Raw genomic sequence first — 25,164 nt, 5'->3', positions numbered from 1 at the left:
CCGGCAATGTGCACTGCGTCATCGTTCTAAGTGTCTCGCTGCTGCTTTTCGAAGTGTTAGCACGATCTCCTTTATTTTATTTGTTTCTCTCGGTTAACAATAATACTAATTCAAGAACACATACACGCACGTATTCGATAAGTTTGGACAATTGCATTAAAGAAAGACTATCGGTGCTTCTGAAGGAGATGAATATCTAATAAATAACCGTTCCATAGAAAGTTACTGTATTAGACTGATTTGCACGATTACACTCACACGCGTTCCAAGTGCCACCAATTTCATCGATGCTTATAAGAGTACAACTTATATTCCTTCTTTTTCTTTTTTTTTACTTTTTAGATTTTAAAAATGTTTTTCATGTTTAGTTGTTAATCTTTCTTTACACTTTTACCGGTATCTTCGTTATCTTAATCATTCAGTATCCTCGCTATTTTATTTAATCGTTCTATTACACTTTCACCGGTGTATCAGTCGATAATGTTAAAATATAATTATTCAACTTGTTCAAACAATTTTCACTAACGTTGTCTTATGACGTGTTCCTCGTGCTGGAGATGTAATGATAACATAAATGTATACATCTTTTGATACTTTCGAATGCGTTAAACATTGTTGCTCGAGTGCAGTGAGTGAGTATCGTGGGAGGTAACGCCTCGGTGCGATCCTCTTGGGGAGGAAAGAACGGAAAGTGGAGTTAACAGTTGAAAATGGAGAATCGTGTGCTTGGACCTACGCCGGAGGAGACGACAGCGGCGGTAACAACAAGCTGCGGTATTGGTACATCTTCTCCAGTGGCATCGGCGCCGACCAACACGGTTACTGGTGTCGGTGGTTCTGGTGCTCTGACTTCGGCCACTTGCACCATACAGAATCCCGTGGTCGTGGTGGCGAGCCCGCCAACTAAGCATCAGCAGCCTGCTGCCGTGCTGTCCACTATCCCTACTGTCCCTACTGTTCCATCCGTTTCCGGTGTCACCGCTGCTGTGCCCAAGATACTCAGCAGAAACATCAACGGCACGCGTAAGTTTCTAGCTATATTAAATTTATGGTTTTTATGTGTTTAAATGTCAAATGTTTCATAGTTTTTCAAAAATTATGATATCACATGCTTATGTACTTAAATAGATTTAGTGGCATGTGTTTAGGTTTTTATGCAAATATTGACAGAGGTTAATGTTCATTCTTAATTGTTTTTCTGTAAGGTTATCTTGCTTTCCTTCTGAAGCAGAAAAATGGTAGTAAATTTAAATTCTTGTTCGTAACATGTTTGGACAAAATTGATGATTAAGAAAATGATCGCATCGGTTTCAATTAACTTCTGATGCCGTACTTTCTCTGTAATTTATGTCATAATTTAACCTTTTTTTAAATTCGAGTACCGAGATATTTCACAAATATTATTTTATTTATATTAATACACAGTTAGCCTAATCACTGTCGTAAATAGTATTCTTACAGTATTATAGTGTTTGGTATCAATAGCTTGATATGCCTGAATGATTGCTTCGTAAATATTAATTATAAGTAGCAAATTTTTAAACATAATCTTAATATTTCTTTAAATACCAAAGCAAAGATTTTTTAAAAATTGGGTCTTACTAATTTATCAAAGCAAATTGCATTAATTTATTCAAACATAACGCGTTAATGTGTTATTGTTAAATAAATGGCCGATAAATCATTGCACCTTTGAATCTTTATAATTCATGTAAATTTGACTTTTTCGTCATCGTTTAATAACAAAAATATTCATTAGTATTCATGCATTTTTATCTATTTCAATTTTTATTTCTCTTCTCCGTTTACTTATTTCTTTAAAAAAAACTTGTTATTCTTGAAGTAATGAATTTTTTAAAGGCATTAATTAATTAATAATTATTGATAAAAAAGAATAATTATTTCTTATTTCTTTGATAAAAATATTACACATGTAGGTACTTATATTAGTATCCCTCAAGTCATTATAATTAACTTCCCTAATACGTACCAAGAGCAAACCTCATCATTCATATTACAGAATCTCTAAATTATCTCAGAAATTAATTTTGTATAATCTACTGCAACTCACCACAAAATACGATTATTATTAATTATAATTACGGATATTACAAAAACGAACGTCTATCGCCGTAATAACCCAACAGTATCTCGATCGTTACAATTATTTATCCCTTGCCTAACCTGATATTATATATCTCAATTTCCTCGCTGAAAAAGTTCCTTTTTACGATCTGTGAGATACACGTATACAGAGCGCAAAGATACACAGTTACGCGCATAGTGTATGTGCTTTGTCTACTCTGGGTAGGAAGAGGCATGACTCAGGAAGCGGACAAAAAGCGTCGCGCCGTGCAAAAAGACGCTTTTTCTTCCGCCATTGGTGAGCAACTATTGCGAGAACGGTTTTTGTCAGTTTCTTACAAGACGAAACAGCCAACGGAGGAGGATATAACAGTATAGAAGGCGATCGCGAGCGCTGAGTTGACCATTGCAGACTAAATGGTAAAAAAGCGCTGGTTTCGCGGTTTTGCCTGACGTTTCTCCGAAAGTTGAAATTGCGAGAGAGGATATCTCTCGAAGACGGCAGTTGGTCCACTGGCTGCAAATGGCTGCTCCTTCTTTTTCTACTCCCTTTCTCTTCCTCTTTTTCTTACCTTCCTCTGCCTTTTTCTCAATTTCTGTTTCTTTTGCTCCACTTTTTCCCTCCCTTATCTTGCCTTGTGTCGAAACATCGAAGAGAATTATTATACGAATCGAATCAGCCTTACGCATTAGAAATTGCTTAGTAATTCCTAAATATGAAATTAGAGGAGAAAGAATTGGTCATCTGCGATGCTTGTATTTTGAAGAACTTCTAGTATTTCAATTAATGGAAAGATATGATTGTTTGCATGAGGAAGTTTTAATTTTCATCTTTGAGAAATCTTCGAACTCCTCGGATTGTTATTCGATATATATAATAATGTGTGTAATATTCTACTAAACATTTGTATTCCCTCGTAATCACTATCTGATATTTCAAAAAGAATAATGCAAGAACAATTGCAAAGAGTAAGGTATAATGTAAATGTAATATTTTTTAATTATTTATGTGTCTTTAATTCTAGAACACTTGTTATTCTCATAAAGAGTAAAAAATCAGAATTAGCTAAAGCAGTGATCGAAAGGCATAAAGATTTTTGTACAAGAGAAGAACATTTAACTTTTTTTCTTATACTATACTATAATATGTAGTTAGGTTTTTGTTACAATAGTAATAGTAATAGTAATAGTAATATGAATCTTTTATTGTTTAAATTTTTTAATGAGACACTAATTTTTATAAATTTTAACTATTTTATTAATTAATTTTGTTAATTTTTGCTATTGATGTACAACACGTCCACATTTATTTTAATAATAAAGCACTATTGGAGGAGAGAAATACGCCTTGTCCGCATAATAGTAATAGAACATTTAAACAGTAAATCTTCACATACTGGAGGTCCCACAGTACATACATACTTACCTTTTATCGCCGTACGAACGACTTATAATTCTCAAGAAATTGAAAGGCTAAGTCTGTCTTTTGTTTTTAGATTTAACTTAAGTTGTTTTTTATTTCTATATTTTTTACTATTTAGTCTTCTGTCCTATCGAAGTAATGGCAGGAACGGAATGCTACGTTTTCGTGTTTTAATTTCAAACGAACTGAATGACCGTTTGCTTAGAATTAGCATGCCTGTCGCGGCCTATTCGAAACACCGGGATAATTTGGCGCGCTATAAATTTGAGGCCGAAATGCGTGTAAAAACAGCCACTTGCTCACTGCTCTGTCGCTATGCAACTTAACAAAAAATCTTCAACTTTTTGCGGCAAGTTTGCCGGATTCCCGCACTTACTTAGAACTTATCGAGCCAAGAATTTTTTTTCAAATTAAACGTCTTTACGATAGCAGCCATAGCTCGCATTCCCAAACCTGTCCGTTTTCTTATTTTACGATTATCTCCTTTCTTTGTATCATAAACAAAACATATTTAATTTTATCCCTTTGATACCATATCGTGCATATATGTTCTTCAATTAACAATTGCGAAAATAAAATTTAATAATTTCTGATATCAGTCGTAAAAGAAATGTTCGATATTTTTTAATTGCACCTAATTGTTCCTTATTTAAGCAAGCAGATATAAATATTAATCGATGATTGAAAAATTAAGATCGATTAAGTAATTTTATTTTTGGGGTAATAATATTATTTTCGTATAATTCCCAGTGTTGTAAAAGATGATTATTATTTTTAATTAATATTCATAATCGAAGATGAAAAGTTATACATACTTGCATTTATTACCTTCATTTCGTATTAAAATATTAAATTTCAAATTTGTGTTAGAAAATTAAAAGATTAAAATTCTCCATAAATAGGAATCATTAAAATGACACTTTGAATTCTATCTTCTAATTTTTTATTACCTTTCTTGTTTAAATTTTCACCAACACAATTTTCATTTTCAAAGGATTGCACAGAAAAAAGGGTTATGTTCTTTTATATCACCGTATCTTCACAAATCGCTCTAGTTCTCGTTCCGGTTTGTCGAATTAACCCGCATTCGAGTGCATCCACCCACGGATCGCACAATTTCTTGATCGTATTCAGATTACATTCAGGCATCTCTTTAACGTCGGGAACAGAGGTATGCACAGAAAACTCGTTCAGAAGACGTGCAGAGTACACAAACGGAATGAAAGAGCTCGTTAGAATAAGCAGCTGCGTATACGTTGCTAATATTTATATTGATCAGACATTTAAAATGCTAAAAACGAATTCCTATTATACCGAGTATGATATAAAATATATGAAACCTTTTTTCTTTAACGATACATTAATCAGTTTCCATATTGTAATTCACTATCTCTATAATACAGTCATTGACATATTTAGTTGAACACTTGATGAAATTAGTATCATATCTAGTTATATGGCGTACAAAATTTCCGTTCTTAAGTCGAACTTAATTCTTAAATGTTAATATAGGATTTTGAAATACTTAAGATGTTTTACAGATGGTATTCAAGTGCGACACGCTCGGTAATTTTTAATTAGGTTGAATCTCAATTTTTGCCTAGAAAGATTCACATTTACGTTTTACATTCGATTATACTTCAAAGCCTTGCTAGAAAGTTATTTTCATTTCACCATAGCAGTCAAGGATTAAGAAATATCCCTTTCTATCCAAAGACAATCAATCGCTTAGAAAACGGTTTGTCTATCGAAACTCATAAGCTATTCGGTCCTTCATAAGAACGAAGTACATATTCAGAATATTCCCACAAGGAAGAAATCCATCCGACCTTTATCTCGTTCGCGAATAAATTAACAGGCAAGAAATTCTTCAGTCTACCACCGTGAGGGGTACGCTTAAATCCCTCTTATTTTCTCTCGTACTCCTATTCCCATACTCTTTCATTTTTTTTCCCTTCTTGTTCTAAAAGATTTAATCCCGAAAAGCGATGCGCGGTCGCGCCCCTGCCTTACCTGTCGATCTAACACTCCCATGAAGAACCTAACTAGAATAAAATATATACAAATATACGTTGATCCTCCCGAGTGATACAACCGGACTCACTGGTCCAGCCCTCCGCCTCAAACATATGCATATCGCCACCCTTTCCATCAGTCCGACGGCATAAAAAAAACTCGGAAGAAGCCTGACCCAGAAGAACGAAGCAGAAAACGAACGAAAAAAAACAAATAGCTCGGAAAGAATTCTTTGTCTCTTCCTCCTCTCTTCCATTGGAACCGTGTGCTCCCTCTTTCTTTCCCGTGGGTTCCTCGACGTTCTATCTGATCTCTTCTTTTCTCAGGCTGTTTTTGCTTCCACCACTTTTCCCTCCACCCTCAGCCCCGTTGGTACCCCCCTCCAACCCTATGATAGAGAAGTTTTTCTGCTGCGTTTTTATCAGTCTTCAACCTTGCGATCCAAGGGAGAAGAAGAGCGGCTGGGTAGCGGGAAACGTACATATATGTATACGAACGCGTACACTTGGTTCGTTTGCTCGTCTTTCTTTTTGTTGGACGACGTGTTACGTTGCGGCTGGAATGTTGTTGAAGTTGGATGAACACGGGAAAACAGTAAAGTTGCTTTTTTTCTACTTTTTTAGTTGGTTCTTTTTTAGCGAGAGAAGTAACATTGTTATTGTTGTTATTATTACATCTTTTCGTATGTGTACGACTTTTTATGATTGTTAGAATAAATTATTTGATTACTTAAGTTAATTTACTTTATAGAAATACGATATAATATGTTTTACCACTTATTTTAGAAAAGTTACGACAATGGAATACAGATCAGAAGATTATGATGGTCCTTTCACCATTTGTAGTAATTTTTTTACTTGATCTAGTCTGAGATAATATAAACATAATTTTAATTCAAACATTTGATATGATTTCAATTCAGCATACTCAAAGATAACGCAACTTAATGAAGTTAACTAAAATCGCACAATTTTTCATTACGATACAATCTCTATGATATCCTAATTTTTTATTGATAACATTAAATTGTCTAGCGAAAAATAATGTAAATGCGAGGTAAAAGAAAGACCAGAAGTTGAAATGTTGCGTGCGAAGGTTGTATGCATGTGACCAGAAAGTGGCGAACGCTCTCATTTAAAAAAAAATTAGCCCTTGATGTTTTGCTTATAACCCTTTGCCTCGTCTTCACTGGGCCTAAGAAAAAACTTACTAAAAAAATTCTATATTCACAGGATGCCCGTGGGAACGTTTCTTCCATGGTTTACGAGATTTAGACATTTTTTATATTATCTTTGAATAAATAGAAAGCGAATGTTCTAATTAAATTGACATTATTTTTTAATATCTACATTCTTTTATATTTGAATTAAAGATTAATTTCATTGTTTCATTTATCTGCAGATTGGTCTTTTGATGATATATTAATATTATAATATTAGAAAATATTAACAATATCCATTGATTTAAAATATTTAATTATTACCCAAAAAATTTGGTTAGTCCAAATTAAATATTTTACTTATTTTCATAAAAATTTTCACAGACAATATCACAAGTATTAATGAGAAATGAAACAGATAATCCTTTGTCATTAATCAAACCCAATTATTTTTTATCCGTTTCTAGAAATATTACATTTCCATAATTACAACTATTTCTAAACAGATTTCCATTTGATTCTTTTAAGTATATCTTTCCCATCCTTTAAAAACGCTTGCTAAACTCATTTATTCTCCTATTATTTTATTCACAGAAAAACATTCATACTTCTTTACTTATTAAGTTAAATAAGTAGTTACGAATAATTATACTTTTATTGATTATAATATAATGAGTTTGTCGATCTGTTTAAAAAAGATTCCTGTCAATCTTTTTAAAATTAATTGCTTTGAATATTCTGAATATTTTGTCTATCCACGTGCAATAATTAGAACAAATTAGGTATAGATGCTCTTTATTATGTATTACTAAAACGTTCGGTCAGTTGCATTCACAATGTCGATTCAGTTAGTTGGGTTGCATTCAGGTAGAAGGATATGGTGCAAAAACGATTATCATGCAAGTATATCGCTAAACTCATCGCTATTTGCGAAGGAATCCAGATTTATCCTGTTTATTCGGTGGAAGCCTGTCGCGCGACTTTTTATCCAATCTGTTTTCGCTACGTGGACGCCGATCTTTTTGGTCGACCTCCGAACTCTTTCATTTTGTTCACCGTGAGTTTCTGCATTTTATTTCTTGGTCGGGATTGTCTATTTTTGCACCATACTACGCGGCCGCGTCATCGTTTCTCCGAACAGAAACTTAGATTAAGTATCTTCTTTTCCGTTCCGGTTACTTTCTGCCAAGTCAAAGAAATGCATCAAACCAGAATTTTTCGAATCGTCAGATACAATTGTTATTTTATTCATTTCACTATCAAACGTCTGTTAAAAAACAGTTAATATTTGCGCGCATATGTACTTTTAGTATCCTTTTTAATTTTTAGTCATGATCACTACGCTAAATATATTCAAATAATCATAAATATATCAGAGATTCAATAGTGCTTATGAGAATAAATTAAGAATATTGTGAATGTAAATGTATAGATTAAAAAACAAATCGTATATTTATTAGACTAATATATTTATCGAATTTAGCTAATTTACATAGTATATTGAGTGTCTTTTAAGTATCGGGTACATTTACGAGCGATAAAGTTGTTCGACTGGATGAATCTTTAATTACCTATGTTGCAAGAAAAGAAAATAAATTTCGTGTTTATCGTATAAATTTTTTTGTGATAATTAGCTATCAATATATATGTTCTTAATAGCTGAGTACAGTTACTTTTATTAATACCAAAATCTTTCCTACAATATATGATGTTGAAGCTAAGTCCTTTAAAAACATATTCTACTAATTTACATTAATCATTTAACTTTTTGCATATTTCATTTTGAGTTTCTTTGCTTTTTTCAACATATACGATGAGAGCATACGTCACAGCTGTTTTTATAATTCGCTTTTTTCATATTTCCTTTCATTCCTTTTTACATTATTCAAACCTTGGTGAATGTTTATTTTTGGTTTTGATACATTTTTTCTGAAATATTAGCTCCTTCCAAATTCTACCGTGTACTAATATTATTAGATTATGAATAATAAACATTGATATTACAATAATTTTAACAATTTTTTATCTAACATTTAATAAAGTGATTCTGCAAATGATTCTGCAATATAATACAAAAACTTTATATTAAGTTATATTAGTTAATTAATAGTTAAAACTACATAACAGTTAACTTTATTATCAAATATATCTAATTTTATAGTATTACTGAATACATCGAATATATTTACTTTAATATAATATATTTTTATAGTAAATGTATAAAAGTATATAAATTAATTTAAATACTTTGAACGCACCATGGAAGGGTTAATAATGTCAATGAAACACGTTAAATAGCATATCGTATTCGACAGCTTAACCGTTCCCAGCGACGGCGAGGAGATTTCATCCCGCTTCGTGCCGCCACCAAATAAAGATTACGTGTCGTGATGTTTTGCAATTTTAACGGACTGCCAGTTTTTTCTCGATGGCGCGGCATGCGGGCACAAAATCAGTCGACCATACTTTAAAATGCACCTAAGGGAGGGAGAGAAGCTTTAAACAGTAGGGGATGGAAAAGCGACGGAGGTTGGCCATTGCAAGAAGGATGGAATTCAGGCCCCACCCTGCGAGCTTAAAAACGATACTCAACCAATCAACTCAATTCGACCGAGATATTGCTACCCCCGAAAATACCGATTTACAATATGTTTTCTAATCTTGCCTCCTTCGACACACACGGTGCTCTACCCCTCATTTTTAAATGTCGCAGGGACCTTTCAATGCCTATGCTCGAAACTTCTGCTAATGAATGGGTTGAACGAATTATATAGGATAGAGTGCTCATTATATATGTTCAAGTTGGTGGATAAGTCATTGTTAGTTATTACCGCAACCAATAATTATAAAAATTTCGTTAAATTATTGGACAAGAGAGGAATATTTTTATAACTAATGTATTAGTCCAATCAACGGTCACAAGAACTTTTCCAATTGAAAACTAAACAACGTCAAAAATAAAAAATCCATACGTAACTTAACAACCGTTCGTTTCCCTCGTTAAAAGATCTTCTATATTCTATATGTCCTTTCCCCTGGCATCATCTCCCTCTCTCTGGTTGCCTGATCGTTGACCAGCAAATTAGTTTTTTCCTTCCTGCTCGTCGAAGGGGAGTTAACCATTGGTTGGCTGTAGGAGAGGGTAGGTAAAAAGTGGGGATAAGTAAAATAGTATCCTAGAAGAGAAGCTCGATGCCTGGTGCTCGTATGTATCGGGGGGAGGAGCTGAGAAGGGCAACTGTAGGGAACGAAAACGGTAAGGTAAAACTGGCAGATATAGCCCCAACGAAGATGAAGAAGAAGGAAGAATGAAGAAAGGGTGGTGCACGAAGACTAGCAGATTAGAAAGATAAAAAGAGGGGCTGTTCGGTGAGATAGAGATAGCCAAGAGGGATAACCAAGAAACCAAGGGGAGAGACTATGGAGAAGAAGAACAAGAAGAAGAAGAAGAACAGAGACAGGAGGAAAAGCTTTAGCACGAACTAGATAAAGTGAGAAGAGAAGAGTGAGAAAGGGACAGAAAGGTAAGGTAGGGGGATCGAAACGGCGACTCAGTCCATCTGTCCGGTGTTTTGTCCAAGCGGCGGCAGAGGCACTAGACAAAAACCCACCTAACCCTTCCTTGATTACAATGCCAGTAAAAAGCGAAATACTAACCGCTGCTGCTACTGCTGCTGCTGCTGCTGCCGCCGCGCCGCGCTGCCGCCGCCGCCACTGCTTCTTCCACTGGCATTGGTGTGGTGCCGCGCGAGAACGGCCGCTTCTAAGAAACTAGACTCGTTTTTGCGTAGCATCGGAAGAGCGTCCGCACCGTGAGCTATCGAACAAAGAAGCTATAGCACTCGTTCGCTCTCACCCTCGTCTCTCTTCTCTTTACCACGTCCAACCAAACGTCTTTTACCCTGGACCACCCCCCTCATCCGCTGATGGCTGCTTCTAACCCGCTTCTACCTCTTTCTTTGCCTAGCCCCTCCTAGTTTCTCTTCTTCTTTCTCTTCTTCTTTTTCTTTTTCTTCGGTTGCTTCTCTTCCTCGTTCATCTTTTGTGCGTAGAGCTCGACCAAGCAAAAGTGAAGTTTTTGGGATGGCGTTTAGATCAAAAAATGGAAGATCTCAACTGTCGGTTAGTTCATCGTTATGTGAGATCATTGGCATCATTTGTAATCGTAATTAATTAGAAGGAATAATCAATGACGGGAAGTAATGGAAAGCATCTAAAAACTTTAGTCGATTTATAGAAACAACATATGACAAGAATATAGATTAATGACATATTAATAATCAAAAACGGTACATGTCACCCTATCAACGCATAGAGCTTACAAATTTATATTGATTATTTAAGCACTTATCACATTTATATTAGGATCAAATATTTTATCTAACCTAGTCTAGAGATGGTAGAGATGGTAGAATGCTAGGATAATGAATTTCACAAATAATAAAACCTAGTTTAGATATTGTAGAATTCTAGGATAAAGAACTTTGCAAATAATAATACTATTCCATAACATTTGACACTTACAGATAACCAATTTTGTTATTCCAGATTAATTTTTAAAAGTCAATTTTATCATGTTACGATGCTTTACGATATAATGATGTATGTACGATATAATAGAATAATGGGACATGCACGTCAAGAATCTCACCTCTGTTCGCTCAAACTGTATGTTCCATCCAAGGGCTATTTTCTTAATCCCTCCCCATTCCTCAGTATCATCATGTTTCTCCGTCTCCTGCGAGTCCTTATCCATTACATTAGAGAATTTATCGATTCTTCTTGAAGCGTTTGATGGTGCTCCCAGAGGAAATCTCGTCGCTTCTTCCTCTTTTCCACGTCACACACTTTTGCAATGGCCACACCGATCGATGAAGACTTTCGAGATTGTCTTCTGATCTCTCTTGAATATACAATATACAGGAATGGGTTTTGTTATTGATTCGATTGTGCAAAGAGATTAGAAAAAGAGAAAATCAACGAGAGTTGTTTTAAGATGGCGTAGGTTGATCTACCTGGATTTATGTATCTATTCATTTGCTCATCTATTTATCGAAGTAAGAACTAATTTTAAAAAATTGATACGAGTAACAAACTCTTTAATCTCAAATTAATATGAACTCGCTAAAAGTTTATAGCTTCAGAACAAGTGATATAATGACAGTACGCGTGTATTTATAAATGGGCTGCGAGTTTTCATGTGCTTATAGGAAATTTGACAACACAAAAACAAATATAACATATCCAAAATACGATATTTATATAGCAAGTAAAAAAATCTTTGTATAACTTCTCTTTCTTTAGCTATGTTCGTAAAAATTTGAATCTGCATAAATATCCGCAGTCTATTGATAATCTTTTCTTAAATATTCCTAATATCTTTAATATCATATTTCGACTTCGAAGCACTCCAATAGTGAATCAAATTTAATTACGATTCCTAGGTGAATTCTAATGATAAACTAGCAGGAACAATAAAAAGGGAAACAAAGGAACAGAAAAAGAAGAAACGACGAAGCGAATCCTAAAGATAGCAGAACAACACAGTGTGATCCACGAATTGTTGGCTGAAAAGCAACGAAACGATGGTGAACAGTGGGCATAAAGAAGAAAAGTCGGTGGTGGCGAAGAGACAACAAGCACGCATCGTTCCCAGGGAGGCTGAGGAGGCCACGGTAGGATCAGGTTTTTCTTAGCGCGTCCCTGGTGCGCAGTATTGGATGCTATGCCGTGACGACTCTGCCTCCGACTCGCGTACGTGTTCCTACCGACAAAAACGATTATCCTGTGCCAAAAAAGTTGTTATGTAAATGCACTGCCAGTCCTAGACTGTCGGTCAGAGGTATAGCTACTCTACTTGATCGAGGTGAGAGGATCCTAGATAGAGGAACTATACCATTGCCTGATTACAATGAGAATGACCTGGGTCGAAAATCAAAGGAAATTGAATTTTTTACCTGTTTCATCTTATATTGATTTACGTTACGATGCTATGGGAAGATTTGTGAGGCGTCATGACAATGTGGAAAAAATATTCTTTGATAAATGTAGTTACAGACATCGAAATCTGTCAAAGAAGAAGATTACTTCTTTTTTTTATATTAGCGAATTAATAACGAAATAGGATTTGTGTATTATAGAAGAGGACTAGTGAAATAGGATAGACAAGTAAACATTTCAAAAATTTGGGGATGGGTGACCGGTACTTGTCCCTTCAAGGTAATGTTATCTATTTTTCCAAAAAATGTCATATAGGAAGATAAAATAGCAATTCATGAATTAATGCTAGATAATTAATATCGACCCAATTATTTATTTTCAAATCATTAATTTTTTTATTTAACTTGCCCCGATAAATTAAAGTTATGAAACATGTATATTTTCTGGGTACTTCTTAATAAAAGAAGCTGAAAAGGAACGAAGAGAAACGGGAGTTACCATCAGAAGCTTTATGGTTTTCTGTATTTGTTCGATTTTTTAAAGAATAACTCGATACTTTATGGACAGTAAATCATATATGAATTACTCTCATTGATGGGCATTATTGTTTGATTTCTGTGTAATCAAGGGACTCATGAATATTTGAACGAACCCAACTGCAAAAATCGCTCATGTTTAATTAACGAATGACCATAAAACACTTGAAACTGTAAAGCACGTCTGACCATTTATTTTGTACGAAAGTTATCGGTATCTTGTTATAATTGTACTTGTCGAAGAAGTTAATTACAAAGAAGATTGTAAGTGGACGTTTAACAATATGGATTCAGGCAGAACGTTGGAATGCTAAAAACTAAAGGCAAGCAGTGGTTAAAATTACATGAACGATGAAAAAGTTAATGAAAACTTAAAGGAAATCTGAATTAATATATAATAAACAGACAGTACGATGACGTTTTATATTCTGAGATATCTTATAATTCTATAATTAGATTTTAACGATAAGTTTTTAGTTTTATACCATTTTAATGTAAATATTGCTTATATTTCTAGTTTCGTTCTCGATTCTCAGTCAAACAAGTTTCCATAACAACCGACTTCTTTCTCTTATATAAATTTAAGATTCCAAAGAAAGTAAATGATCTCAATTAAACATGTTAAAGACACCAAACTGTTGAAACTTCTACATTACCTTATGAAACCTTATTCGACTTATATATGAAAATATAATGATATGTAGAAAGGATTCGGAGTTTTAGAAAGAATAAAACAATTTACATTATTTCAAAGTAAACTCTCGAAACATATTCTTTTGCGCCGATTGCAATAATAATTAACAAAATTTCCCAGATTGCATCATATTCGGAACTATGACAATTGGAAAATTAAGCATAGCTCTAAATTGTAGATATGCATTTATCTATACCGATATTGAAATAAATGAACTTTTACCGTATGATTTACTACCACCGCACGTTACGCAGATCGTTTTGTAAGTGAGCACATCGAAGAACGTAAGAGGGCGCGCGGGGGGAGTGAGAAATCGGCGCCTCATTAGAAAGATCCACATATCCCTTTGGTGGGTTCAGCCGAGGCTGCAGGGGCCAACGTCAGAAAAATCTCGCGGAACGAGTCACCCCGCTGCTGTCAGGGACTTACTCGTATCTCGGTCGGTGTATATAAGCGTGAGACCGGGCCTTAGGTTCGTAATAAGACCTGACGGCCAGGTTTTTCAGGGCCCGGCTCTACCGTATTGCTCCGTATCTCCTTCTGCATTTCTTCTCTTCTTCTAGCTTCCTGTCGCTCTCTTTTTTTTCTCTCCCTCTCTCCATTGCCCTCTCTCTTCTCATCCCTTAAATATCTCCCTTTTTCTCTCCCCCTCCTCCTCCTCTTTCTCCTCCTCCTCCTCCTCCTCCTCCTCCTCGTCCTCCTCCTCATTCTACCTCTCGTACTCGGTTCATCTTCTGTTTCATCTTTCTTCCCTTTGTTTTAATTTCTATCCTTTCCTCTTCGTCGCACCCAGACCACAGGTTTTCTTTCTGGAGGGACACACCACTCTTTCTCTCTCCTGTTCCCCTCCCTTCCCTCTTTCAAGAGCGGCGTCCGATGCCATGCCAGCGGTACCGGTATTAATTTATACGCTGTACGTGTGTGCACGCCGCTTTTTCTCGCAGTTCCTCGAAATTTGCAAGAAACTAGTCGGACACCCTGGCGGCTCGACCGTCTGCCGCATACTGTCCGAGGCGAGCTCTCCTCCGCAAAGGTGAGCTCAGCTCGCCGAACCGGACTCACCAACCAAATGATCGATCAGTCGACCAACAATTCACCCCTCTAATATATCCAGATACAGGGAAATTATTTTTCGACGGATCATCAGGTATCCAATTGAAAGAATATGAATTATGCCGAATATTTTTTGTAGACTTCACGGAGAATATTCTTAATATTCTTTCCATTGTATATTACTGTTTTTCTTCTATTATTTATGATAACATTAAAGGCTTGTATGGATCATCGGCGATAGGAAAGAATGAAAAATTATTGATTCAACTATAGCATAGAACTATCGAGATTGAAGATTTCAGGTGTAAGCTATGTCCTTTTAGATGACCAAATTTAAAACTTGTCTTATTTATAAATTTTAATAATCTTAGCCATTCTAAAGACACTTTGAATCACAGATGAGATGGTTTAATGATTTATTAGATTATTATTAGAATTGTATTGTTCAATATTATAAATAATCAGAATTATGTCAATTTTACTCGGGTCAAACGTTTCCTTTTAATGAATTTTTACGTGAATCATTTAGTGGTGCAGACGTCCGTACCTCAAAATGAAGCGGAACTACAACTGTACAGAGTGATGCAACGTGCGTCTCTGTTGAGCTACTACGACACGCTTTTAGAAATGGGTAAAGAAATTCTTTTTTAAATATCTAGTTCCTTTTCGATAACTTATAAATGATGGACAAATAGTGGAAACCTTCTAAAATAATTCGTATTAAAGAGATCGAACCATTTCTTACAAACTATTCTAGGTGGTGACGACGTACAACAATTATGCGATGCTGGAGAAGAGGAATTTCTGGAAATTATGGCGCTCGTTGGTATGGCAAGCAAACCTCTCCATGTTAGAAGACTTCAAAAAGCTCTTCAGGAATGGCTCACAAATCCTTGTAAAGTACCTTAATATCAAATAATTTCGTACATTTGACTAAATCATTTTATCAAACAATTATACAAAATATTTGAAAATGATAAAATTACAAAAATAAGGACGTATGTATAAAAAGAAACCATAAAAATAAAAATATATTACATTCTGCAAAACATAGATATTATTAATGTTACGGTAAATCAGAAACTTTAATAATTAATCCACAATCAAAATTCTGTTATAGCACTTTTCCAAACACCAGTTGTACCGACAACGGCTACGTGTAAAGCTCCTGCTGGCATAGGATTTCCGTGCGTGAGTCCTAGGCCGCAAGTACAAAATCTTCAAGGTTTTACAACGACTTCGCAAACAGCAACTCCTACTCCATATGTTTCGTCGCACGTATCTCTAACACCATTACCATGTAGAAGTACTAGCCCTATTGTATCCGTTACAAGTGTAACAGCACCAGTGGCCTCAACAACATTTCGACAAAGTCCAAGTCCCAATACACCTCTGCCTTATACTACTTCTCACAGTCCTGGTATATTACAGGTATACTTCAAATAAAAAAAATGTTGCTACTCTTATTCCAGTTTTATAAGCAATAGATGTAGCATATATTAAAGATATATTTTGTTCTTAATACTTAATTATTTAAATATTTGATTGCTTCAATTTAGACATAAAATACTATAATATACAAATTTGTATCGATGTATAATGAATTGGATAGGATTTAGTCTTCTCTGGGCGTTTGAAATCTGTATATTTAAAACTTTATCATTATAAGACACAACAAAACCAATTATATCACATTTTTCAGACAAAAGACATGCATATTTCTCCATACTCGATTGGTCAATAACATTTTAATAACTTTTGCATCCTGTGTAAATGAGTTATTGGAGAAATACGATTACTTTCAGGTAGGGACATGTGAGTCATCCTGTGGTAGTGGTACAACACCAAGTCCTAGTGGCGGTGGTGGTGCACCTGCGAGTCCAACGCAACCTACTCCAACTCTTTTGCAATCTCAAATACAAAGACTTGCAGAGGCAGCTGAAAGACTTGCCGCTACTATTCGACCCGTTGATCCAAAACCTCATAATGTTAAGAAAAAAATTTGCAAAAATTTAGAAGTAAATATCACTTTTTGTACATGCTTAAAATGATCCATAAATTTTATGTAATCGTATTATTTGTAGATGGTAATGGCTATGCCTGATAGTGATCCACGTAGAATGGAAGAAATTCGGAAATATGCAGCAATTTATGGAAGGTTTGACTGTAAGAGGAAACCGGAGAAACCATTGACATTGCACGAAGTGTCAGTAAATGAGGCTGCTGCACAAATTTGCAGGTTCGTACCTGCCCTTCTTACTAGAAGAGATGAACTTTTTCCTTTGGCCCGACGCGTTGTGAGAGATTCTGGGTATCATTATTCAAAAAATCATTAGTAAGTATCTTTAGTTTCTATAAAAATATTATTAACTCTATTACAAGTATTTAGAATGAAAATATTGAAGATTGATGTAGAATTACAAGAGGCAATAGGTAATAGAACTATAAGTATCGTGAATTTTCTTAGAAAAAGATTGTCCTTTTTTTGTTAAATTCTTCGAATATACACATATATATAAAGTTTATCTTCCTAAAGCCATAATTCTAGTTACAGATCCTTTCTATATTAATTTAAAAGATATAAATATACAGGGTGTTCAGCTACTGTTTCTATATAATTTAAGGAGTGATTCTTAACGCCGAAATAAGACGAAAAGCAAGAATACAAAAATTGCATTTTCGGTTTTAATTTTTAGTTATTGACAATCAAAAATCGGACAAAATATCCCTGCACACGTGCAAACTTTCTTACATGAACGAAAGGAGGTCAACCTAAGCAGCGGGGCGCACAGTGATCCTCAATTCGGTCGACATATGAGCGACAGTTTACCTCCTATAAGTTAACCGTGGTATTCGGAGACGTAAACAACCCCGCGCGACGTTTCGCAAAAGAAATGGTAGATTAAACATTAAACCTGCTTACTCGTGGAAATCCATAAGAGTATATCAAAAGCCACCCTATGAAATTTCCGAGTAGAGGAGATTAATGTTTCCTCTAATCCTTTGCCTCTGCGAGTGTCCACAGCAAAATCACACACGCACCGCGATTGTCCTATAACCAGAAATGTTCGTTACGCATATCTGTGATTGCATATTTGTTAAACTTTGCCTCATCAGTAAATAATATTCTGGCGGAGAAATTGGGATCGCGTTGGACTTTCCTACTCATTCATTCTTAGCTGTTGAACTTTCTGGATACTATACGGGTATAGATTTTCTCCCTTCAATACTGACCATACGATGCTGTTGCTGGCACCTTTTTCAGCAGTAATAGTCCTCGTACTCAAATTGGGATTTTGTTGAATACGGTGCAGTGTTCTATCTCCCAGGTCCGTGTCGTCGTATTGAATTCGTATGCCAGATAAGACAGGTTTTAATGTGCCCATAGTCGTATTATCCCATATAGCTATAGAGCTATATCACAAAATGTCTGTGCGCCGAGTATAGTCCTGTTGGGATATTTTTCAACGTATAAACGTCGCACTTTTGCATTATTCCCGTCCGCCGCAACGTAGCAAAAGTATATATGCGAAAGTTTTGAAAATGTATACATTCTATAATAAATGTGGCTACAATATAAAGACTGCTACATTGCATACAACACTTTCAAATATTATTTTGACATTTTGTGATGAAAAATGAATATTTACCGAAAAACTTATAGTCGGTTTTTCAACACTTGTCAATGTTAAATTAATATTTTATATTATTCCATGAATATAGTCACAATGTTTGCTTCAAAATAAATAATAAATGCGATAGTTATGCTTCTTTTCTATACTAGAGCTTTCTTAGAGCATTCTTCTAACTTTTTTCTTTCCATGTTTAAAACACGTTATGGTCATAAAAACTGAAGACAATAAGGCTTGAAGAATTGAGATATTTCCGAAACCCATTTGATAAACAGAAAGTCCACTTTTTCAATGAGCATATCTAATAAATCTCTAGCTATATAAAGTTTAAAGATTGTGTAAAATAGGTTTTTTTAAACACTTTTGATATACAGCCTCTTCGCTTCCTCAATATCGTACCCTTGCTTTCAAAAAGAACTTCTTAAATATCATAACTGTTCTTGAATAATTCCGAGTTATACAAAGAAAATGAAATCATCGGTAATGAGTACCGTAAATTTTTCTTTCTGAATGAACTCTCCATCATTACACTACCATGTTTTAGCTATTTTGAAGCAAGAAACTAGAACAGTTTTGGAAGAACAAAATCATTCCGACATTCGAAGGGGAACTTTTAAAGAACTGAAAATATTAAGTTAGAGTCTTACTTGAGTGTATTGTATATTCAGTGCGCGTAGTGCGTGTACTGCAAGAGCACTTGACCAGTTGTTTTGGAAACAGGATGGTAGATCGGTTGAAGAAGACCTGTGTTTTGGTCTGCTCAGTCACCAGATTTAAATCCTCTCGATTTTTACTACTGAGACACATGAAAACACAATACAGCAAAATTTTAAGAGAAGAGTCAGGATCTGTTTACAAGAAAACGAGGGACATAACGAACATCTATTGTAATTTGTTGTATTTTTTGTGGACACTCGCGGCTGGGAAAATCGCGATGCGTGTGTGATTTTACTGTGGACACTCGCGGAAGTAAAGGATTAGAGGAAACATTAATACTCTCCATTCAGAAATTTCATAGTGCGGTTTTCGATATGTTCTTGTGGATTTCCACGAGTAAGCAGGTTGAATGTTCAAACTGACACTTCTTTTGCGAAGCGTCGCGCGGGGTTGTTTACGTCTCCGAATACCATAGTTTTCTTCTCTACGACTCATACTAGGTGAGCTGCAGCTCATATGTTGATCGAATTGAGAATCTCTGTGTGCTCCGCTGCTTAGGCTGACCTCCTTTCGTTCGTGTAAGGAAGTTTGCTCGCGTGCAGGGATATTTTGGCCGACTTTTTATTGTCAATAGCTAAAAAATCAAACCAAAAACGCAATTTTTTTATTCTTGATCTTCGTCTCATTTCAACGTCAAGAATCACTTCTTAAATTATATAGAAACAGTAACAGAACACCCTGTATATACATAGGGATGACTTTTAAGTTACACAGTGTTATAGAAGGTTAGCCAAATCTACATATAGTTTTTAAGCCAATTAAAGTATAATATTCATAATTAAAATGCTTTAGCTTATCCGTGTCAAGGCCACGTGAAAATGGCGAAGAAAACGAACCTGATCGTACAAAACGACAAAAGCTCGAGCTTGAGGGTGAGAATGAAGATGCGACGCAGGTTAGCTCACCTCGACCATAATAATAAGCCATGTACATACAGATTCCAGTTCAGAATCATTATAAACTTGGGACAAAGTCACGGATTTTAATATAAATTGAATACGATATATCTTATGTGATACATCAATTATATGGTATAATTATAAAAATTAGATACCAAGAAATTTTCATTATATTTAAAATTACACTAAACAAACGTTTTATTAAAGAATTTAATCAACTTAATATAAGAAAAATTATGAAATAATTTCCTTGGTAACGTACATAATATTAATTATTAGATAATATTAATAATTAGTTGAATCAATTTATAATTTTTATGATCAGTAATTAAAGAAATTACTAAGTAATGGTTATACAAAAATAAAATCGACGATTTTTTTAAATATTACAAAATATCGTATACATAGCCTAAAAAAAAAGTTACAAAATCCTTGATGGAATTCCATAGTTATGATTTGATCTGGAATCGTTGGCATATTAATGAGCTGCTGCACTCGCATGAGCGCTAACAACTAACTATGCACCCAGCACGTAAACAATTGCAACACGTAAACTACCACTACGTTGATATACGCGCGAAGCACAAGCAGAAAAGGTCAAGTATAGCTTTTGCATAACATGCATGGCTTTTGTACTAAATGTTTGTATACTTATGTTTGTTAATTAACAAGTATTTAAAAAACGTTAAATATTTTGTAAATGTACATGCATATAAAAAGATTCTTCTCAGAAACTGTTTTTTCTTAAGTAGAAGGTGCTTTTTTTTTTAATAAGAATTTTTTTTAATTTATGGATTAACATATTAAAAATTAAATTACTATCTAAAACACAATTAATTCATACAATATTTTCTTCCACACTTGTTAGGACTTTATGCTTTGTTCCTGGTGTCCTTACGAGTTGTGTATGCCTGTTATATTAGTTATATCGAGTAATTGTTATTAACTATAGTAATAATAATAATTAGCTTTTTTCTGGCTTTCATTTCCTATGCTATATTTGTCACTTCTACTGTCTGTAGCAGTTCACTGTTCTAGGAGGAGTTGGATCTACGTTGCCCTGAAATGGATGTAGGTAACTCAACAATTAGAAGACACAGATCTTCAAGGTGATTACTTTGAGCTCAAATGGATTATTAAGTAGATAATACGCTATAAAATACTTTATATAGATTGCAATCTTGAATATCACATATATATTTTATTGACTTTTAATTGCAAAGAAATTAATTTTGCAAGTATATATTGATGTTCAGACATTTGCATTGTTTTAGTCCAGTTTGGAGGAAGAAGAATAACAATGGTATGTTCAGTGCGAGTATCGAGGAGATTAGCGACTCTGACAGTCAACTTTCATTTTCAAATGAAGAGTCTTCATCGATACACGTAAGCAAATGAATTGCGAATGTATGTGTACTAATTATTTCAAGTTGACAAATGGTCCTATTTACAGGACACTAATGAAGTTGAAGCAGATAATACAGATAAGGAAAGTGATTTCAATCTTAAGGTAGTAAATTTTATTTAAATTGATATACGTATTATTTACTAATTTCTGAAGAAACATATATATATATAATGATATCAAGTTAAATAAATAATAAGTAGTAAATGCTAATTTGGCTTTCAATTTGATCAAATATAGGTAATAGCTTCACGGGGAGATAATATAATTGCTGTGGCAAATCCTGCATTAATGGAATGTAATCATCCTATAAAAGAAGAACCAACAGATGAAAAACCAACGCTGTGATATTGTTAAAAAATTGTATTATCATAGTTGTCTCATTCTTAGAAACATGTTTCAGCCTGTATTAGAATTAGTATTATTATATATATTTGACCACTGTCGTGTTATTTCCTATAACATAATTTTTATGTTGGTTGTTGCTGCACAAGTAAAATTTTTGCATTAAAAACTATTTTAAAAACAGAATTAACAGATGTTACAATGGGTTTCATAAAACCAACACAAGTATGTTAAAAAATACGACGCTGGTCATTATTTGATTTTAATAAATTCTTCGTACTTATTTTAAGCTACAAAAACATTTTTAGATGTTGTATATACTATTAATTTCTTTAAATCAAAAGCGTGTGTTGACTGAAATATAATTGCGTATTGTATAACACTAAAATTTGTAAATATACAATGAACCTTTTTTATTCAATGTATTGTATTTTTAAAGCAATCTATACATTATCATATGATTTATGTAAGTTAATAAATACGTATGAAAGTAGTTACTTTGTATTATTCTAAATTTCCAAAAATATATAGCTTTCGAATTCTATATTCTTGAGCATCTTCATATTTGTCACTGTTACGAATGATATATCCATCCCTCAGTATACTAGAATACTGTATAATACAGTTTAGTACAGTTGTACATACTATTATACGACTTGTGATACAGTCTGCTACTGAGTACAGTCGTAGAGATATATCGTGTGATCGAATGTAAAGATATAGTACGTGAGGAAATTGAAAAAAACGATATTGAAATAGAAAGGGAATTCACAGAGGTCTTTTGTGTCCTTGTCTAATAAGCATGCACATTCGTACAGTAAATATGAAGCGTAACACTGATCAAAGAACGGCGTAAGTATAAACGTCTGATCAAATAAGGATAGAACGGGCTTATATGCAACGTTTTCTTTCTATTCGTATATCGCATCTACTTTCACGGTAATATATGTTATGATTTGACATGACTCCGTCGCACACTCTATTCTTATATCTTTATGAGTACAATATAGGTAATAGTATGGTCTTGGAAATGTTATCTGTTGTCCATGTGTACAGTACATATGTATAGTACATAGTAATATGTACATGAGTCCGGATAATATTATCAGTTTGCTATTAATTAACAATTACTAAAAATAGAATATAAATATATTGCATATAGACTTCAATGAAATTTTATAATCGATGATATAACAATTATAGGTTATGTTATTATAGGTTATGTTCATCAATCCGTATAGAAAGGTGCACGTGGTAAAATTCATCATTTATAATTGAATTAATACACATTTGTTTGACCGAAGCAATGGCTTTAAAAGCAAAGAAGAAAACCTTAGCAGACAAAGTGAATTCATTAGTTACTACAACACCAGTAACTTTTAATTCCGACGATGAAGCGGAAGACACGAAAGCAAAACTAGTTGATCGTTATGATGAAAGTGATAATTCAGATAGTAATTTTCAAATTTCGGAGATACGTAGACGAAATGTGGATCTCTTGGATCAAGTGGACGAAAGGTACGAAATTTTACTTCAATTTTATTATAGAATTATTTAATGGGATCATTATTTCTCTATTATAGGTATAAAGGTAAAAAAGTTTCAAGAAAAGATATATATGAGGATGATGATGATGAAGATTCTGTTGTACAAAGCACATCAGAAAGTGAAGATGAAGAAATGAATAGTATGGAGCAAGAAAGTGATGATATCAACAACAGTAATAATGAAGAAGATATGGAAGATGATGATAGCAATATGGAGGATAGTGAAAATGATCATTCGAATGAGGAAATGAGTTATGACAGTAAAATAAATTTAGAACAGGATTCTGAAAATGAAGATAGTAAGGATATTCTTTTTACACAGCAGGGGACAGATATCAAAACAATATCACAGATAAATATAAGAGCAGATATAGAAAAAGGTAGTTGTGTTAGAAGTCAATTAAAGCTTTGGGAAAATTTATTAGAAATAAGAATAAAATTACAAAAATGTTTAATTACGAGTAATCAAATGCCGCAGCATGATGTTTATCAAAATTTTAAAATGGATGCAGAATATACAAAAACAACTGATGAAGTAAAAAATAAGTTGAAGATATTATTGAATAATATGTTACAGTTGCAAACTTTCTTTTTAAAACAATACCCTGAAACAAAAAATTTATCTATGTCTAATAAAAAAAGGAAAGCTGAAGAAAGCACAGATGAAATAGCAAATACAGAAGATCCAATGGATGAAGAAATTCTTTCAGATACAGAGAATGAAAATGAAGATACAGATACAATTTCAGACAAATATAAAGAAAACTTTAACAACAATGTATTTAGCAAAAAATTGAAACTTAAAGACTATGAAAAGATATTAAATGATAATCACAAATCATATATAGAATATAGAAATTCTGTTGTACAAAAATGGAATGAAAAGACAAGAATAACTAGTGGTAAATTAAATAAAGGTATGAGTGAAACAACTCTGAAACAAATTGAATTCGCTCTAAATGATAAAGAAAAGTTGCTTAAAAAAAGTAGATTGAAACGTTCAGAATATAAAATTGTTGGTAAGGAACAAGTAACAGAAGATAGTGATGGTAGAAGAATTCAAGACTATGATTCTGAAATTTACGATGATGATGACTTCTATCATCAACTTTTAAGAGATTTAATTGAATATAAATCATCTGATATCACTGATCCTATACAACTTAGTAAACAATGGATAAAATTACAGAATATGAGGCGAAAAATGAAAAGAAAAATAGATACAAGAGCTACTAAAGGTAGAAGAATACGTTATAATGTACATAATAAGTTAGTAAACTTTATGGCTCCTATTACAGCAAATGATACATGGACAGATCATGCAAAGGATGAATTATATAGTTCTTTATTTGGCAGAATTAAACCACCAAATGTAGAAGTTGGTCGTTAAGTTTAGCACAATTAATAAAATGTTAATTTTATATATTTTAATCAAAAATATTTTATCAGATTTACAGAAATTTGATAATGAAATACAAGCAAAAATAATTATAGTTAATATTATGTAATAAAATAAATAAAAAAAAATTTGTTTATTGTGTATATAATAATACAAGAGTGTTTAAAATTTTATACTTAATGATATTCATTTGAATATTATTTTTTCTAGCCTTATCAACAAAATGTTGTTGTATATATATAATTTTGTTTAGTAAATAAAGTAACTTTATATTAATTGATTTAAAGTCATTATAAACAGATTGGTCATATTCA

General features: G+C 33.5%; 2 protein-coding genes and 1 long non-coding RNA gene across 17 annotated transcripts; 2 read left to right on the top strand and 1 right to left on the bottom strand.

The window, feature by feature from the left end:
* LOC100642887 (NGFI-A-binding protein homolog) lies at positions 1 to 22,325 on the top strand. Of its 13 annotated transcripts, none has more exons than XM_048408343.1 (11): positions 15 to 1,023; positions 15,436 to 15,537; positions 15,664 to 15,801; positions 16,027 to 16,337; positions 16,712 to 16,924; positions 16,991 to 17,145; positions 20,048 to 20,150; positions 21,196 to 21,263; positions 21,429 to 21,540; positions 21,608 to 21,664; positions 21,800 to 22,325. In XM_048408343.1, exons 1-11 carry the CDS (start codon positions 711 to 713, stop codon positions 21,905 to 21,907), a joined length of 1,680 nt encoding a protein of 559 aa, XP_048264300.1. In that variant the 5' UTR covers positions 15 to 710; the 3' UTR covers positions 21,908 to 22,325. The 13 variants fall into 13 exon arrangements, 9 of the variants coding, with proteins under 9 accessions (XP_020720464.1, XP_048264302.1, XP_048264304.1 ...); XM_020864803.2 differs by having other exon boundaries at positions 16,991 to 17,241; XM_012311536.3 differs by having other exon boundaries at positions 16,991 to 17,241; positions 21,193 to 21,263.
* Positions 17,197 to 20,291, bottom strand: LOC110119587. Its single transcript, XR_007225065.1, has 3 exons — positions 20,092 to 20,291; positions 19,186 to 19,829; positions 17,197 to 19,100 (listed from the first exon to the last, which is right to left on the bottom strand). It is a non-coding gene; the product is annotated as an uncharacterized LOC110119587 (long non-coding RNA).
* Positions 22,326 to 22,478: 153 nt separating the features above from the next.
* LOC100643122 (protein AATF) lies at positions 22,479 to 25,130 on the top strand. Of its 3 annotated transcripts, none has more exons than XM_003397396.4 (3): positions 22,479 to 22,756; positions 23,123 to 23,422; positions 23,488 to 25,130. In XM_003397396.4, the coding sequence occupies exons 2-3, from the start codon at positions 23,211 to 23,213 to the stop codon at positions 24,839 to 24,841; spliced, it is 1,566 nt and encodes a 521-aa protein (XP_003397444.2). In that variant the 5' UTR covers positions 22,479 to 22,756; positions 23,123 to 23,210; the 3' UTR covers positions 24,842 to 25,130. The 3 variants fall into 3 exon arrangements, with proteins under 3 accessions (XP_003397444.2, XP_012166928.2, XP_048264305.1); XM_012311538.3 differs by having other exon boundaries at positions 22,479 to 22,843; XM_048408348.1 differs by lacking the exon at positions 22,479 to 22,756 and having other exon boundaries at positions 22,929 to 23,422.
* Positions 25,131 to 25,164: the final 34 nt, after the last annotated feature.

The sequence above is a fragment of the Bombus terrestris genome, chromosome 9 (assembly GCF_910591885.1).
Source record: "Bombus terrestris chromosome 9, iyBomTerr1.2, whole genome shotgun sequence".
NCBI classification, from domain to species: Eukaryota; Metazoa; Arthropoda; class Insecta; order Hymenoptera; family Apidae; genus Bombus; species Bombus terrestris.
Note: the sequence above shows the minus strand (reverse complement) of the source record. Positions and strands in the feature narration are given on the sequence as shown.